At 40.5% G+C, this 19,548-nt stretch overlaps 2 protein-coding genes across 2 annotated transcripts; one reads left to right on the top strand and one right to left on the bottom strand.

Annotated features, from left to right (window-relative positions):
- Positions 1-1,975: 1,975 nt before the first annotated feature.
- On the top strand, positions 1,976-5,284 carry cyb561d1 (cytochrome b561 family, member D1; the record flags this gene model as incomplete). Its single annotated transcript, XM_083891932.1, has 3 exons — positions 1,976-2,132; positions 3,521-3,558; positions 4,778-5,284. The coding sequence occupies 3 exons, from the start codon at positions 1,976-1,978 to the stop codon at positions 5,282-5,284; spliced, it is 702 nt and encodes a 233-aa protein (XP_083748058.1).
- Positions 5,285-11,595: 6,311 nt separating this feature from the next.
- Positions 11,596-18,187, bottom strand: zbtb40 (zinc finger and BTB domain containing 40; the record flags this gene model as incomplete). Its single annotated transcript, XM_083892383.1, has 11 exons — positions 11,596-11,839; positions 11,967-12,136; positions 12,572-12,728; positions 13,004-13,218; positions 13,325-13,489; positions 13,793-13,999; positions 14,699-15,079; positions 15,262-15,481; positions 16,052-16,230; positions 16,327-16,745; positions 18,036-18,187. 11 exons carry the CDS (start codon positions 18,185-18,187, stop codon positions 11,630-11,632), a joined length of 2,475 nt encoding a protein of 824 aa, XP_083748509.1. The 3' UTR covers positions 11,596-11,629.
- Between the last annotated feature and the right edge of the window lie 1,361 nt (positions 18,188-19,548).

Below are 19,548 nucleotides of genomic sequence, written 5' to 3'. Positions count from 1 at the left end.
GTATATTTTCCCCCTGTAGATCTTCATTGCGCTGAATTTTTATTTTTACGCAGTAACGGATAGGATTTATAAAATAAATAAGTACAATGCTTTAGTCAATATGCACTCAAGTAAAATACAAAATCCTGATTTTAAATTGTACTTAAAAAAATACAAAATGTACATTAAAAGTATTCAATACAGTAACTTGAGTAAATGTATTTTGTTCCTTTCCACCTCTGCAATATTGCAGAGGTGGGAAGTAACAAAATACTAGATCTGACCTACTATAGTAGGTAATAATATTACCTATTATAGTAGGTCAGATCAAAGAAAAATAACAATTTAAACACCATGATTTTGTTTTATTCCATTAGGTATTTCCTAAAATCTATCATACATATTTTACAGCAATTTAGAACTAAATTACAAACTGAAAATGCATTTATTTATATTTAATGACCTTTCACGACCCACACTTTGGAAATAACTGCTTTAATAATGACTGTAGGCTACACTTTTAGCTGTGCCCACGCCTGCTTTTTATCTCTCAGAATCTCGGCTGAACTACACCTACATCAGCATCTCTGTAATGCTAGCACAAAGCAGTAAGTGACTACAGTATGCATTTCCTGCCTTAAGAGGAGTGCAGAATCTGAGATGCTGAAGATGTTGCTGAGTAAGTAGAAATAAGTCGAAGGCGGTTGAATTAGAAATGAATAGAATCTAGATGGGCAGAAAATCAAAGAATCAGATTTGATTTCACTGGTCTCTCATCTGATCAGTTCATTTGTTACAGCAGCAAAAGGTCAGAGGTAAATGGATGACTTGTACAAAATGGGTAAGGTAAACTAAAACTCAAAGTTTTCATTTCAGTACAGGCAGGAAAAGTGCAACCAGTGTGATCATTCCCCATTGACATCTGCAAAGCATTTTTGCCAAGAGAACTTGTCTCTTTTCCAGACTCTAGAGATGATTGTACTAAAATACCAGTAGATTAATAGTTATTCAAACTTTGTTTAATCATCTTTTCAGCAGGTGTCCTTGATCATCAATGTGTTTTTTGAGGGGCTCTATTATACCAGGGAAATTGTAAAAAATGGTTAATTTCCCCACTGTGGGACAAAAAAAGGACTCCGTTACCTCTTATACACATCGCACAACTTAACCTTTGTCTTTGAAGATATAAAAATAACCAGTGTTATTTGGCTGAAGGGCCCCATTATCATAGCAGGATTCATAACATTGGGCGAGGTGGGGGCCGTTAAATAATCCACCCTTGCATGTGGTGATTGACTAATTCGATATTTACATTAAAAGCAGTTTAACAAGTTTACCTAATAAAGGGGCTCGTGCTGACATGGATTTATCCAGCCGCAACCAGTGTAAACCACGCCCCCACGTGAGACACGCCCAATCGGGTCACGTGCCCAAGCGTTTGCCAACCCGAATCAGGAAATGGGAACGATGACCTGACGCCGCCGGAGTTGGAGGTTTTCCTTCGGTGTTATTATCGCGTGTCTCTTCTGTCAAAGTTGGGAGAATTAAGTCGCCAGCTCACGGCGTCTCATTCACTCTACGACCTTATAACTGTTGAAGCCAAAGTTCACACTTGTTCGCTACTTAAAGTCAACGAAAGACAAGACTCGACAGGAGGTTCACACCGATAAACTTTACCGGAATGGATGACAATAATGAAGACACGCGAACCTCTGGGATAAAACGCGCTCTTTATGGTTGTATTTTGTTTTTCTCTTTAGTCTGAGGTTGTCTGTTCATACGAAAATATCCACTGCACGTCCAGAACCGTTACGTCACTAAAATACTACACAACAGCATTTACAGGAAGTGGCGCGTGCTGTGTATGTGTGTGCGCGCGCGCTGTCTTGTTTATCTTTGGTTAATGGAGCTCGTGCAGTGTCTGGCCAGCACGCAGACCACGCCTCTTCCCCACGCTGGACCCAGCAGATGACCGGGCAGGTGAAGCAGCAGCAGCATGCCGTCCGATGTGGAGTACAGCCCAGTGGGAGAGGGGCTGGGGATGCGGGACTTCTGGCTGTACGTGTGGCTGCGGAGGGCGGCGTTGATAGCGGCTCATGTCACCGGCCTCGGTCTGACCCTCACCATCTCCCTACTGTCCAGACCCGGAACTAGTGAGTGAACGCATGGACATTTACAACGACCCTGTTATTACACATGGCTATTATGGTTTTATTATTATTATTTCAGCAGTTTAATAAATAATTGTATTATACTTGCTTTTAGGGCTGTAACAATTACTCAATCGAATTCTAAATTAAATTAAACTAATTGATGATAAAGTGTCTGATTTTTCAGCTTCTTAAATGTGAATATTTTCTGCTCTCTTTGCCCCAAATAACAAAGAAATTAAAATCAAAAATAAAACTGAATATTTTTTGAAAACATCATTTCCAGGTTTGAAGAACACAGATCAACATTTCTTGACAGTTTCTGGCCTTTTATAATTGTTATTTGCAGCCCTACTTGATTTATGGATTATTATTTTTGGCTAACATGCATTGGTCTCTAAATGACTAACAGCAGATTATTATTTTCATAATTGCATAATGTGTCGATTATTTTATCTATTAAATCAAATTCTTGTTTAGTCCTGAAAATATGCACAAACCAAAATGATTCAGTTTGAATGATTTCTTTGTTATATGGAGCAAAGAAACCAGAAACTGAAAAGTCATAAAATTTGCTTGAGATTATTTATAAACCACTCTGATTAACAGAACTGATTAATTGATTATCAAAACATTTGAGGATACATTTAGTAATCGATTAATAAATCTAAAACCCTGTTTCGCTCATTCAAAAATAAAATAATGGACATATTTTGTGGACCTCTGCAGTAAGCACATATACAGAAAAAAGAATTACTGTGATGAAATTAAATATTAATTGAAAATACACTTGATTAGCTACAAGCCTATACTGTTGTTTTCAAGTAGACTTAAGGGCTCGGCTTCAGAGGGATTTTGTTAGGATACATGAACCAGGAAGAAAGAAGAGCTGCAGGGAAAGTGAAACGTGAGAACGCGTTTCAGTCAAATAGAGCACGTTAAAGGCACAGTGTGTAAGATTTAGGTGACATTATTTCCATTAGGCAGAAATAACATAATAATTAATGACCTGAATGTACAGTATTAATGATTATTTTCATTACCCCAGAATGAGGCTTTTATATTAACATTGGGTCTTCTCTACAGAGGGCACCATGTTGGACTGCCATGTTTTTTATTGATTAAAGTATAACCTTTTGACATATATGTATATGTGTGTGTGTGTGTGTGTATATATATATATATATATACATATACATATATATATATATATACACATATACATATACATATACATATATATATATATATATATATATATATAATGTTTTACTGTAGTATCCAAAGGTTGCCTGCACATCTTTAAATGTTCAGATATTCAAGATATATTGTTGACATGGTGTCAGAAAACACTGGAAATGAAAGCTCACTGGTGTTTGTCTTTGTTTCAGGTCTGTTTTCTTGGCATCCATTGTTAATGTCTGTTGCAGTAAGTTTACAGTCACACGTATGACCTCATCTGTCACACACAAACACACACACACACACACACACGTACGTATGTGCACTTTTGTGATGTATCTTCATGAAAATGCGTGATGATTATTAAACAGCACTGCAGGTGTGGGTAGTGCTTTTTAAAATTACTGAATTATTTTATTTAAAAAAAAACATATTTTAAAGTGGTTCACCATAAAGTGGTGAACACAAACTTAAGATAAAATAGACTAAAATTACAACTTTAATGTCAAATTAAAGTTAACCTGTACATGAACTCAACCTGCCTTTACCTCAGTGCCCTCTGATCTTTGTCACCTCCTCTTTCCATAGTGAATAATAGATGGGGAGTGCCGATACAGACGAGTGGCAGATAAAGTTACACACCCAGGGTCTGTTCCTAACAACAGCTTTTTTTTTACAGTTGCACTAGTGTGATATATTACTTTACAATACGTCATCATCTGTAAAACCTCTGGCATGCCAGGTTTCAAAACATAAAGATAAAAGAGAAGTCTGTTTATGACTCACAGTTAGATCAATATTTTATATTGTCAGTATAATGTGTGCTCTTTTAAGTCAACAGCTGCTCTGTTCAATTGAAGTAGTTTTTTTTTCCAATAAGAGCACCTAGACCAGAGCTCACTCTCACTTTGATGTCTAAATGTTGCGATGCAGATCATTTGATTAAAAGCTTTATTTACCACATGTTTGTCACTGTTACATCAACAAGGATAACCATTAAGAAGGAGCCAAAGCTGTAAAAACAAGAGCTAAGTTACAATAATAAGTAAGGAATTTACCCCTTTCACAGCAGTGAAATGAAGCGTGTAGGATAGCATAGGATACTATAAGCAAGGGGATGCATTGTGATTTCCCTCTCCCTAAAAAAAATCTATTTTAAGAAAAGGTTTCGCAGTAAAAAATAATGTTACATTGCAGTTTTCTTTGTCCAGTTCTAGGACAAGGAAGGAGGGGGAGAGAGCCCAATGATCGAATACGAGTCAGAGGCTTAAACACAACAACAACAAAAAACTCTTATACTTAATACTTTATCACACCACAGGACTATATTTTCCTCCACTCCTGTCCAACACTGGAAATGTGGTCACAACTAAATTGCTTGAAAAACTGAATTTGTGTAGTCTGATCCCAGCATAAGAGCCTTAAAGTAGACCGTCTTCATTCATTCATTTTCTCTCCTCCTGCAGTACTGTCTGTGTTTGACAGAGGGCATCCTTCTTTTCTCCCCCGAGGGATCTCCCTGCTGCTTCAAATCTCGCAAATGTAAAATCCGCCTCCACTGGTTCTGTCAAGCTCTGGTCCTGATAGCTTCAGCGGTCGGGTTTGGTTTCATGGTGGCCAGCAAGAATGTCTCAGAGATCCCTCACCTGGTCTCCTGGCATAGTCTGCTGGGCGTCTGCACGCTGGTAGCCACCGTGCTTCAAGCGGCTTGTGGCGTGTGCCTGAACTTCCCTAAGCTGCTGCGCCTGCCCTCGTCTCTGCCCAAGCTAAAGCTGTACCACGCCACCTGCGGCCTGGTGGTGTACCTGCTGTCCACAGTCACCGTGGTGTCGGCCATGTTCTCAGACTGGTTCCAGGCCACAGTGAAAGGTGTGGTGTGGTGGGTCTTCCTCCTGCTGCCCTTCTTCCCCGCCCTGGTGGTCATGAACCAGATAACCAGTGCCTACCTGCCTCGCAAGAAGATCACCAACTAGGAGGTGCAGAGGACCAGAGACACTGTATTTACTCCCACTGGATTCCAGTGAAAGCAAAGGGCTTCTTTGGCAACACAAAGACAATAGGGCTGTGACTTTTGTCAACTAATTTTATGTGTTTCATCTAAGATATTCAAAGAGATCCCCCTGCACACACAGACAACACATTTATTATGAAGTATACTATGAGACTTTGTGATACCTCCTCCACTGCCTCAATTAGATGGAATGCTAACAAACAAGTCTGCAGGTTTTCTTTGTTATCTACAACAGGCTTTCTTAATCCTGGTCTTTCAGGACCCACTGCCCTGCCTGTTTTAAATGTTTGCCTGCTCCAGCACACCTGATTCGAATGCTCAGCTCGTTATCAAACTCTGCAGAAGCCTGATAAGGGACATGCATTTGAAGCAGGTGTGCTGGAGCAGGGAAACATCTAAAATCCTGAAGACCAAAAATCCTTGTCCCTTTTTTCTGTTTTATATTTTCTGAGACTAAGAAAACAACTACACGGACGCATGCATGCCCAGTGTATTTTAACAGTCCCACATAAGTCTCAAAATAACTCATTTGAACTTACTAAAGGAACAGCAACTCTTGATGTGAAATCGTTCATTTTCTGTACGGATTTTGGTGGGGGGAAGGGAGCGTGTGGTTTAAGAAGTGAGACAAATTTAAGTTGGCAGTCGGAAATCAATGGAAAATATGTTAGTACCTTGTATTAGTACTCTTCAAAAACCCTGGACTTTCCCTTTGAACGTGTTGTTACTGCGTGCACATTCTCAGGAATGCTTCCCTTGATGATGTGTGGTTCTGGACTGCAGCTTGCAACACATCGACTCAAAGACGTTAACGACCCTGTGAGCGGGACAGAAACAGATTTTCTCATGAAAAAGAGGAGGAGCAGGTTTTACCGGAACTGTTGAACACTTGAACATGAACTGCGTCGGTGTCTACAGAAGAATATTTGCATTTGCAGTGAAAGCAAAAATCTCTGTGTGTAACATAAGACACTGTGTGTGTGTGTGTGTGTGTGTGTGTGTGTGTGTGTGTGTGTGTGTGTGTGTGTGTGTGTGTGTGTGTGTGTGTGTGTGTGTGTGTGTGTGTGTGTGTGTGTGTGTGTTATGGAATCTGATGGGACACAAAGAAGCTGTGATTGATGATTCTACACCAGCTCATCATTTCTGTTTATTTATTTATTCATTCATTAGTGATATTTTGTCTTTCGGTGTAATTTCATTTTCAGTGTGATTCAGTTCCACAGTTCTCACCAACACATCATCAAAATCTGTGAGACTGATATATTTTCACAGACTTGAACTCTCTCTTTCTTTTCTTCTGGTTATGGACAATTATTTGTCAACATCATAGCTAATTTATGTGGATGCTAAGATGATTGTGGAGTGTAAAGCACAGATATTCGTTACTGAGTTTCAACAAATGTGAACGTCAAATATTCAAATTCACGTTGACTGTCGACTGAATATGAAGTTTTGTCCGTTTACATTAAAATGTACAACCCCAAAAGTCTCATATTACGCGACAACAAAGCTAAACTGTTGTTTTCTCATTGAATTGATTAGTTTGGTCACTTGTCACAGCACTTTGTCAACCTCTGTGGTTTTTCAATTGTGCTCCATAAATAAAATGTGAGTTGCGTTTGGGCCATAAAAAATCTGAATCAGAATACTTTGTTAACCCCGGAGGAAAATGTGTGGTCACACAGTTATTCTCTGCCAGATTAAGAGATATATAGTTACAAGAAAGAAAGTACCATTATATAAAAGTAATACAATATAATAGCAGAGCAACAAGAAGAGTATTTATTCCATTATGAAAAATAGATGGACACCTGCCTCTAATAAACAGAGCTATATATATATATATGTATATAATAAATGAAAAGATAATAAAATGAAGTAAAATACCCCCTTATAAACCAGCACAACCTTTTGTCCACAAACCAAACATACTACTAAAAAAAGAAATATTCTCATTTAAATTCAATTAAATTTTATTTGTATAGCTCAATGCAGTGTACATAGTAAGACAAAAAAACATCGGTGGAGAGGAAAAAAAGAAAAACTCAGTTTTAACAGGAATAAATCTGACGGGATCAGACTCAAACGTGCGGCCATCTGCCTCAACCGGTTGGAGTGAAATTAAGAATGGAGGACAGAAAGGACAAGAGGGAGATGAGGTAGAGACAGAAGAGAGAGACCAGGAGCAGTTAGTTATAAGTTAAGAATCAGTTATGTCATGTTTATAGAACTGCAATATCATTTATACAAGCAGCAGCAGCAGAGATTGTTGATAAAAAAACATTAACTTTAATGATTGCATAACAATAATGGTGATGATATGAATGATAATCATGATAATAATAGCCTTGAAACTGGGTCTGGATCATAAAGAACAAACTGGAACAAAAAAGGTTAATGACATATAATGAGGTCACATTCACTCTGAGTGTGAAAGGTCCAGTGTGTAACATTTAGGAGAGTTTATTTGTAGCCCTTTATTTATTTAGGAGAGGATTCTGTTCTGTGTAGACGTGTAATAGTCACTTTAAAAATACAAATTTACATTGTATTAAAATGTGCCTTTACATTTAGGCAAGTACCTCGCTTTACCATCATGAACCGCCATGTTTCTACAGCAGCCAAGAGCCACTGCCCTGCATGTTTTACATGTTTCCCTGCTCCAACACACCTGATTCAAATCAGCAAACACTGCAGAAGCCTGGTAACGACTCATTTATTTGAATCAGGTGTGTGGGAGCTGGGGCAGTGAGTCTCCAGGACCAGGATGGCGAAACCCTGCTCTATGGTACGTGAACGTCATTGTAGTTTCTTAACGTCAGGAAAGGTAGCCATTTTAGTCCGTCTTACAGCCGTCTGTCCGAAATGTCACTCTACCCTCATGCGACTTTTGTGGTACAAGAGTAAGAAGTTGCAGGCATCAACAAACATAGCGACCAATGAAGAGGTTATTTAATTGTGCTTGATCGAAAATAGACAGAGATGCAATGGAATTTCAAGGAGAAGGAATGTAAGACCACTAAATGTAAGTCGTCCCATTAATGGGTAATACTACTCATTGGTGTACCGATGAGAGACAGGCAGCATTTTCAGTATTTCCATATGTGTGCTCGGATTTATGATGACTTCACAGCTTCACTGGATAGCCACGCCCACTCTCTGAAATGAACGCAAAGTACGGGCGAAAGGCTGTCTTTAGATGTCACTAATTCTTGCACACTGGACCTTTTAAGAAACTGAAATCACAGAACTGGACTTTTTTAAATCAAGTAAGTAGTATCCAGTATTAGATTAAAGTGCTGCGGGGGTCCCTGCCACAGGGGCAGCAGTCAGCTAGTCTTCACACCACGTTCTGGTGAGGCCGCACACTTTGATGTCCCTCTTGACGCACTCCATCCAGGTTTACATTGGTCTATTTAGACCTCTGTTGACTAGCAACTTCAATTTGGTGATTGTGTTGATGCAGCCGCTGGCTCATTTAACGTGCCCGTACTACCGGAGTTGGCGCGACCGTAGCACTGTAGCAATGTCCTCAACCCCAAATCTTGCATATAGGGCAGCCAAAGGCTTCTCATCCTGGGGTTTGACGCCGCAGATCCATCTAATCATGGATCTGTCGTTGCGGCGCAATCGCTGGAGTTCCGAGGCGGTAAGGGCCCAGGTTTCACTCCCATGTAGCATGGCTGATCGTATGCAGGTTGAACACCTTGCCACAGGTTTTGAAGGGTAGGTGCCTGGATGTTAGGATGGGCAGGAGCTTCTTAAACTTTCCCCAGGCAACGTAACATCTGCTAGTGTCACTGAGCTCACACGCCGGAGCGACATACCGCACACGGGAGCCTGTGTCCTTCAGTTCAGACCCTGGCCAGATATCATGATCTTTGTCTTTTTCATGTTAACCCGTAGGCCCTTGCATTCCATGCCAAACTTCCAAGCCTTCATCCTTGCAATGCAGTCTTCCAGGGAGTCTGCAATGATTACCAGGTCATTGGCGTAAAGGAGCTCCCAGGGTACTCCGGTGCGGAATTCACGGGACAGAGCCTCTAGGACAAGAATGAACTGTGGGGGACTGAGTACCGTTCCCTGATGCACCCCCACTCCAACACCAAACTCTACGATATGTGGTCCGTTGACATGCACACGGTCCTGGCATTTGCATACATGGCCTGGATCACCTTCACAACCCACTCCTCAACACCACTGCCCACCACAGTACCCTTCTGGGAACTTGATCAAAGGCCTTCTCCGGATTCAAGAGGTTTATTTGCAGCAATGCACTTCTCTTATAGTTGATGCACGATGAAGATGGCAACGGTGGTGCCTCTGCCAGGCACAAAGGCGAACTGAAGATTGTAAATGTTCACTATTTTACAGCTAGCTGAGTCCAACACATGTTCCAGTAACTTCATGACGTGGTCCGTGAGTTTGAGGCCCCTGTAGTTGCACCGGTCTAAGGCCTCACCTTTCCCCTTGTAGAGGTTAAGGATAAAGCTCTTCTCCCACTCACTAGGCACAGTGAAACACTCAAACTACTTCAAAAATAGTAATAACTAATTTCTTAACTCATTAATAGTTGTCATTGTACATAAAAACCTAATCTGTAACACACCTTCTTCATGAACTGTTCTATCCATGTACATGTGATTACATTTCTCAACGGAGATATTTTTAAACGACTGAAATCTGCAAAATCTATGTTAAATAGATGGACTCAGCCTCAGGTAAAAATGTCTTCTTCTTCTGGGTGTTTACTTAATTAGTTAATAATTAGAACATGTTAATTTTTCCGCTGCTTAAATGTGAATATTTATTGGTTTTATTTGCTCCATGTAACAAAGAAATCATTAAAATGTAATTATTTTGGTTTGTGGACAAAGCATTTCAGAACATCATCATTTCCAGGTTTGAGAAACACTAATCATTATTATTAAAGTTTCTCATATTAAACTAAACACAGAGAGATAACTAAGCAAAGCTATGGACAGAGATCCAGAATCTAGGTCACAGATTTCTTTGTTAATCAGTGGATATTGGTTTGCACGCTTGTTCTTCCACAGCTGAGGACAATCAGCCTGACTGAGGCTTTATATGCAGGTGGAAGAGCCTCTGCTCAGATGGTTTCCCTCTCTTCAGGGAGTCAACATCTTCAGTTGACCCGTTTCAATTTCTTTAGTTAATTGTGTTAAACAATGTCCAGTGACTCCTCTTTCACTGTTAGTTTTCGGTCCAGGGTTTTTTCAGTTGATCAAACCATGACTGGGGAAATTCATTTCTGGGGAAATGTGACACAAACATGTTTTATGTGTCTGTGCATTTGTTTTTCCTTTGAGCCATACAGCTGCTTAAAAACTTAAAATCATGGCATCAACATAAACACACATTTTGACTGAGCTCCACACCCAATGTTCTCCTGCCTCAAAGACTCACCTGCATGTGTGGATTAGTCTGCCGCTGAAAGTAGTCCCAACAAATGGCTGCACTGCTTCTATGTCGAGTAAGACTGAATTAATAGTATCAAATGTGAAGGCCACATTTTTGAACCTTTTTGTAAAGGTTTATATTTTAATTTTGAATTGAAGCAAGAAAGAATTGAGAGCTGACTGGCAAACACAGATGGATTTTGTCTTTCTTCATGAGATGAGTGTTTTTGAAGTAAAAGTATGGACGAACAAAACTCCTGTATCTCTGATGACTGAAGCTCAATAAAAAGTTGAAAAGAAAGTTCTTCTCCCGACCACATTACCTGTATGTTAGTCTGTCTTTGATTTCGAACAATTTCAGTTGAACAAACATTTTTACATACTGTATCTATCTCGAACCGATGGTCTGATTGATCAAACTTTATGGGTGTCTTGCTACGGGCACGAGTAAGTGCACTGGCAAGTTTGACGTTTTTTGGATAAGTAATGCAAAATATATTGTTAAATATATCGCTGAAAACACACACAATAACAGAATTTGCACAGGCACTGCTCTAGTATTTTAAAAGTCCACTTTAAGTTGGACTAACACAATAAGATTGGTCTCTGGTGGTGTGTGTGGGTGTAAACAGGAATAACAGACATTGATATGATTGTTTTTTTTAAATTACTTCATCGATCTTTGGAGATGGCTTGAAGCCAACTTGGGTTTCTTTACAAGCAAAATGAAATACATTTAATTTAACAACAACGGAAAAAAAAACTGACCACACAGTCCTTGACTCGTGAACTCTGTCACTCTTTCCCTGTACTGTCTTCGTGTTACTGACCAGAGGTGGTGATAAAACCACACACGTCCTCACTGTCTTTGGGGTCAGAGTTCATGGTTAAGAATGAGGAGCTGATGGTTTGTCCTCACAGATGAAGGTGACCGAGTTGTTCAGCAGGTCATACATGTTGACCATGACCACTTCTGACGATGATCCGCCTTGTCCTCCACCCGCTAGAGTGACAAAAACCTGCTGGGCAGCTGCCAGCTGTGCGTCGCTCATCCCTGACTCCGCCCCCTCACTGCCCGTCTGATCCGCGGGAATCACCTGATTGGACAGAGAAGTCGTAAAAAACAATATTTGTATTTATTCTGGAAGGGAACACCGTCATGGACTGAGATGACCGGTTTGTTGTTGGAAGTCACGTGTGCAACAACATTCCTCATGTCCTTACTGTGTGGGACGTGGACGCCTTTTCCTCTGCGTCCTCCTGCTGTTCTCGCGCCTCCACTTGGCAGGAGAGCATATGTTCCTGCAGCTCCAGCTGCGAGGAGCAGAGCACGGTGCAGAGCGAGCACCTGGACTCCTCACTGCTCTGCAACTCTTCCTCTCCTTCCAGAACAGCTAGTGAAAAGATGGTCAATGGTCAATGGCCTGCCTTTAAGTTGTGCTTTTTTTTTTACGTCATTTACACCAGAGTCTTGCCACTCACTTATTTAGACACACATGAAGCAGTATATTCTATAACATAGAGTAGAGCCACGTAATCAGCCCAATAACTGCCATTTTATAATCATCAGAACTGGCCAATTATTATTTACTAATCAGCCAATTATTACAGAAGCATTTTTGTTCTCATGTTTCAAAGTATGCAACGATTGGGGCTTGTTGTTTTGGTACTATTCCTATTGGAAACAGAAAACGAATAATTTACCAAACCAGACCGTTCCACTCTGTGGAAACATGGCTTAGATCCCTGGGCTCTCCCAGGACAGATGCTACAACCAGTTTCTGAACAGGGGTCAACTTTATAAACGAGTTAAACTGGTCTGTCCTCACCTTGGTGCTCAGCAGCTTGATGTTTGGCCAAAATGGCAGCGGTGGGGAAGAACTTGAAACAAAGATCACACTGGACCATGTTCTTGATCTGCCGGGTGTGGCTGGCAAACACATCAGGGTGGTTGATCCTGTTGTGGTACCACAGTCCTGACAGTTGCTACGACAACAGAGAGAGACACTGAACATGTGAAACACTGGGTGCATTGGGTAATTCAACTCAAATAGTGAAAAATTCAATACACACATCGTGAAGTACTTTACTTTACTGTCTTTGTTTTTTTTAATTGTGATGATTTTGGCTCACATTTAACAATAACCCAAAATTCAGTATATCAAAAAATTAGATACTTAGACATTTACACCATTTGTTTATTTATGGGAGTCATAATTTCATCATATTTAATAATGTGATCAAATATCCACGTCTCCTACCTGGTATGACTTGCTGCACAGGTCACAGCTGAAGGGCTTGGTTCCGGTGTGCGCTCCACTGTGTTTTTCCAGGAGGGCGGCGCTGGTGAACACCTTGTGGCAGGTGGGACACTTGTGGAAGTCCTTTGGGTGCAACTCCTCGATGTGCTGCTGAAGCTCCTCTGCGGAGTTGAAGCTGAGACAGCACTTTTGACAATCATGAGGCTCTGATATGTCTGACAAGACAGCGGGACAAAGTAGTTAGTTACGCTTCACAACATCACTGCTTATTCTACGCGTGTCATGACGTACACACAGGAATGAATAAGAGGTCAGTCTTACTGTGGAAGGTGAGTAGGTGGGCAGTGAGTCCACTGGCCTGGATGTAGCCTTTACCACATTCGCGACACACATAGGGACGATCCCCAGTGTGTGTGCGCACATGACGCGTCAGTTCAATGGCTTGGGCGAAGGTGGCCTTACAATATTGGCACACATACATCTTTCCTGCAAACAGAAAGACAAACTCAGGATAAGATTCTGATCATAAGGCTGCCTCGTCGTCATGGACACACATCAAAAAGACAAGATTTTAAGATAATAAATGTACAAACTTACCTGTGAATCTGGTAGTCTGACTGAAATAGGACTAAATCAGAAGTCAGACTAAGACAACCTGATAATGCATCTGTGAGTCTAATAAGTACTGCATATGCATGTTCAGTCTGAATTAGAATCATGTGCCAGAGATTTTAAACAGATTAACATGTTGCCATTTTTTGTGTTGAACTGTGTGTGTGTGTCCCCTACCCTCAGAGTGTTTCCTCTTGTTGTGGTAAGCGAGCGCAGCAGCCACACTGAAGCTCATGTCACAGTGTTTACACTGGTATGGTTTCTCTCCCGTGTGCAGCCTCATGTGATTCTTCAGCGACGAGTTGGCCGCGAACTTTGCTTCACACTCCTTGCAGGCAAACGGCTTCTCGTCAAAGTGTTCCGTTCGCTTGTGGTAAATCATACCTGTCGTGCGGCGTGAGGGAGCAGATGTTTGCAGTGAGCCACTGATGCCATTAGTTCCCCGAACTCATACAACCTCAGCTGACCTCTTTATACCAAGTATCACCTGAGAAAATATTGAGCTCTCAAAGTAACACTATTATCGCCACTATTATACTATACTACAGACACATTAAAAGCATAATTTTGTTCTCGAAAAATCGACAGGACAGCATGGATGAAGTCAAATCTGATGTAAGTCTGTATTTATTTAGTGCTTTTTCTAGTCCTGATGACTGCAACTAACTATTCTTTCCCTAATCGAATGGCTTGGTCCATAAAGTGTCAGAAAATGATGATGATCTCAACTTTTAAAGATTTCTTTGTTATATGGAGCAAAGAAACTAGACAATATTCACATTTAACAAGCTGAAAAATCAGAAAGCTTGTTTAAAAACACTCAAACCGATTATCAAAATAGTTGACGACTCATTTCATAATTGACTAATCGAATCATTGTTTCAGAACTTCTGTCGTACAGTCTTGTGGACCAATGTGGGGTTAAGTCTCTTACCCAAGGACGACCCACTCTACCACTGAGACGCATTTTAATGCCAGGCATGAACAGTCATACTTAACACTTCACTCCACCTGTGATCAGATCCTTCAGGACAGATGTTAAAGTGTAAAAAACGAACCAGCGTCAAACCAGACGACTCTCACCTGATGGATGGGCAAAGAGCCTTCCACAAATGTCACAGGCCACCTTCTTCTTAACACGTGCGGTGCTGCGGTGAGCTTTGGCCCGATGTTGCTGCAGTGCCCGCAGGTTGGGCAGCTTCTCTGGACACTGTGGACACTGCTGCTCACACTCCTGGGACAAGGAGCAGCGTTTCAAGTGGCTCAGCATTCGGCACTTGAAGTTAAAACCTTTGTTACACCAGCGACAAGAGTAGGGCTTGGACGGAGACGAGGGAGAGGAGCTGGGGTTTGACGGATCATTAATGTCTTTGTCGTCCTCTTCCGTTTCCTCCTCTTTGGGGTTTTCTTCCTCTTCCTCCTCATTCTCGTCACTCCTGCTGCCATTCTGCTCCTCTGACTCCACTGGGGGAAAAAAAAGAGCAGTGAGGTGAAGGTATAAGGAGGAGACTTTAAGAGACTAAGCATCCACATGACTGTTTCCCATTCCCTCACTATCTCCTCCCACAAAAATAAATGTAAGTTGTTACTGTTACGGTTTTAAACATAGCTGAAAAACACAGAGATGCAGCATGTTCTTCCTTTACCTGTTGTATTGTCTCTGTTTGGCTCCTGCGTTATCCTCTCCTCCTCTTCCTCTTCACCCAGCAGAGAGAGCAGTGATGGGGGGAAGGAGGAGGTTTTCTGCTGAATGGTCTGCAGCAGAGTGAAGAGTCCTCCTTTACTGAGCTGTCCTTCTTTGACTGTGCTCATCAGCTTCTCCAGGGCTGAGCTGGCATCTGCCTCCTCGCAGCACTGACACACGACCTGGCAGGAAGAAAGAAGAGTCTTTATTTTATTGACCTCAACTTCAGAGAGAATTAACCTTTATTTAAAACGCAATATTACATTAGAGACAAGGCTTTGTTTGGGCCGTAAAATGTTGAATGATTGTTGAATGTGTTTCCCAAACCTGGAAAAGATGATGTTCGCAAATGTCTTTTAAATAATTGAACTTGCTTTTATTATTGAAGAAAACACTCTATTTGACGCTTAATTTAGTAATTGGTTCATCGAATCATTACTGTGGTTGATTTATTTTATTTTCTTGGTTATTTTTTTTCTTGGTGTCTCATGTGATGACATTAAACAGAAGCTTACATATCTGTCAGAATGAGACATTTTTCCAAAAGCATCCAATCCCCACTTTTACACTCAGCATTTCACTATTTTAAGTGTGACATTCTGCTTAAAGTACATTTAAAATACTGAGGTTACTTGAGAAGAATACAAGCTAATGGTGGAGAGTAGAAAACTGAAGGGAAAAGTTCTCTAGTTTAAAGGAGATGGAACAAAAAAAAGAACCTGAAAGTTTTAAAATCAAATAGTAGGTGGTACCTGTCTCTCCTGTTTCTCCAGGCTGCTCTGTGCTGCCTGGCTCAGCAGCTCCAGAACAGAGGACGTGTTGGCGAGGAGCTCCACAATCTGAGAAGAATGTTCCAGGACCCCAGTGGACGCCTTGATCGCCGCCTTATTTTCTTCTGCTACAGTTTCTGAAAAGGTGGCTTCTTCCGATGCTGTGTACACAAACATGAAAACACTGAGTCCACTCACAGTCACACACAGTTAATGTTTAACTGTTGTATTGGAGAGGACGTGCAGCTGAAACTCACTTGAGGACCTGCAGGGCTCGACACATGCTCTTTTATGTGGTGGCTCCTCCACCTCTTCACCGTCACCCTCACACTCTCGCTCCTCTTGTTCGACCTTTAGCTCGGTCTTGTCTGAGGTGGAGGCGTCCTTGTTGGATGACGCTAAACCCTCAGGGTTCTCACTCAGGTCTTCGATGACACTTGGTGTCTGTGGTGCAGAGACGGGGGTCTGCTGGTTCACAAGGCTGGTGAGGACATTTTTAAACCCAACAGCCACGTCAAACATCTGCAGGTTGTCCGCAGCGGCGACGATGCGACTGACGTTGTGTTTCCCCAGAGGCAGTTTCCCGGTGTACACCATGTCCAGTAGACAGCCAAACTCCTGCGAGGACGCCACGGTCGTGTCGATGGAGATGGTGTCGGAGCCTTCGAGCAGGGACCTGACACAAATTATTAAAAGGCTGTTGTATGTGTTTGTACATAGTGACTTCAGCCCACATATGAAGGGATATGTGTATGTATATTTTACCTAATGTGCACTTAAATTATCCTTATGATTGCGTCTGCTATCTTACTGTTATGAAACGTTTTGCACCCGTCCAGATGTTTTGACTGAATGTGTGTTAAAGTTTTACTGTTATTAGAAAGTTTTTACATAAAAGAAGCTGAATATCTGTGTTTACATTGTTTTGAACCCTGAAGTGAAGCCTAATGACATATGATTTTAAGGTGTGCATTTCAATAGATGATATAAAAGTGTTATAAAAGCTAAAAGAAACATAAATGATTACAACGAAACAAGGCACACCCTCATAGAAAGGGGGCAAAACCTGGAGTAATGTAATGAGTCTGTACTAGGGCTGCAATTATTATTCTATTAACTGTTTACTAAATTAATTGTCAACTATTTGAGTGTTTTTTTAATTTTATTAATTAATTAATTAATTAATTAATTAATTAATTAATTATTATAACACGTTTTCAGTGAATAGTTTCTCGTTTCTTTGCTCCATATGACAAAGAAAGTAATTAAAAGTGATTCATTTTGGTTTGTGGACAAAACAAAGCATTTGGCATCATCCTCATTTACAGGTTTGGGAAACACCAATCAACATTGTCTGACATTTATGGACCAAACAAATACTGGATTAATTGAGAAAATGATCAACAATATGAATCTATTATGAGAATGATCATTAGTTGCAGCTTGAGACTGTACTAGGGATAGGAATCTGTATCAGCCCAATACTGGTCAAAATCACTGGATCAAATATCGGACGGATAAAAATGTAAAATCTTAATGGTCTAAAATGACTGTATTGGACTGATATTGGTAGATACTCGAGATTGTGGTATCGTTCCATCCTCAAATAGTGATTTGCAGCCTGTTTTGTAAGTACGCAACACACAAATTGAGTATTTATGTACAGATGTGAGACAACAGAACTTGAAGTTATCGGTCATCATATGGGGACAAAAACAAAAAAAAAAGTGGCCACACTTTGAGTTAAGATTTTTTTACTGATGTTTCCAAGGAGTTTAGACATACGGTATCTAAGGCGACAAAAAAGCTAAATTCGAAATATTTAATAAATAAATCATCCATAAAAGTGTATATTATTAAACTGGAGGCTTCCAACGGCTCCATGTTTCAAAAAGGCAGATTAACTAGATGGTCTCCATTTCTACTAAGGAACAGATCCGGCAAATTACATAAGCACTGGAACTACCTGAAGAGCATGCTGGAGGCAGCCAGCACCAGTTTATGTGCTCGGTGAGGACTGTCTCCCACCAGGATGGTGCAGTCACAGAATTGTCCCTCCTTCCTCAGGGCCCACAGCTGCTGCATCAGCTGACTGCTGTAGTGAGGAAGCTCCATCATTTTGAGTGATGGTCTGAGGGTCACGGGCCTCTGCTCCGTCACTGATGGAAACAACAACAAACATGTACAAGTATTAGACAACATAGAGCAAAAGGTTGATTCAACAGAAATACTACTTTTTCTCAGTTTTAAAGGTTCATTCCACCCAGACACTACTTTGTCTAAATACTGTGCTGTTTTAAAGGTTGATTGCACAAAAATACTTTATCTGAGAATAACTTTTAAAGGTTCAATCCACCCAAATGTCACCTTGTCTAAATACTCTCAACACAGCGATGTTTATTAAAAAAAAAAGTGAATAAAAATATATTATCAGCTACTAGCATTGGCACCAAGAGGAACATTTTGCTGTCAAATGTTCTAGTTTTTTGTACAGTTGTATCTGTACTTGCTAGAATATACAAATTACCAGTATGCACTGAAACTGTTAAATACTTGTATTCTTAAATGATTAAATATTTTTCTTAAATGTTTTAACAGTGTTTATGCTTGCTCCATTATTCCCTAAATCGCCCATTCGCCAAGGTGCTTTTGAATTGACTTGAATGTTATTACAAAGTCGTTATTTGAGTTGATTTTTTTTATTTTTCCATCAATAAGCTTCTCCCTTTGGGTGTCGCCACATCGGATCAACTAAATTATGTCCAATATGCAACCACTCGTGCATTCATAGTCCATTTTAATATATTAACTTCACCATCACAGAGTTTCATATTTTTATTAGCAGTCTGTGCTAAGCTTGTGCCAACCTGATATTTCATGTATCAAAAATAGTGGTTTGCAAATCATATACAAGCTAAGCTAGACAGCTCAAAATATGTCGCTCTGAGTTAGCTTTAGCTACACAAGCCAATGCCGTGAAGAAACGATATTAGGGGTTAAATCGGTGAAAACACAAGAGCAACTTTATAATGCGAACGTAATGACTGACTAGTATCTGACGTGACTACCACACTACCAGCTCCCACTCGCTGAATGACTTTACCTTGTTATTCAAACGATCCGTTGCTTTATTTAAACGCTTTTGCTGAACAAAATTTGTCGTGTGCGCAATAAAGGTTGGCCGTTTTTGAAAATGGCGACGGACGGTACGTCGACGAAATGGTTCCGTTTCCGGTAACGGATCGCTGCTATTATTATCCTAGCATTCATCATCAAAATCGTGTTTATCTTTCTCAGTCTTTTGCATAACTAAGCATGAAAATTACGTAAATATACCGAGTGCAAAGTATTATTCACAGAAAATATGTTGGCATGGTTCAGTGTGCTCCAGCGGACAGTCTACGACGTGTAACCTGTGTGATTTAAAGGCGAAGCTCCGAAGAGTGTATGTGATACATGAAAAATGTTTGTTTTTGGTA

The sequence above is a fragment of the Microchirus variegatus genome, assembly GCF_963457635.1.
Source record: "Microchirus variegatus genome assembly, chromosome: 7".
Classification (NCBI taxonomy): domain Eukaryota; kingdom Metazoa; phylum Chordata; class Actinopteri; order Pleuronectiformes; family Soleidae; genus Microchirus; species Microchirus variegatus.
This window is presented reverse-complemented; position numbering and strand designations above follow the sequence as displayed.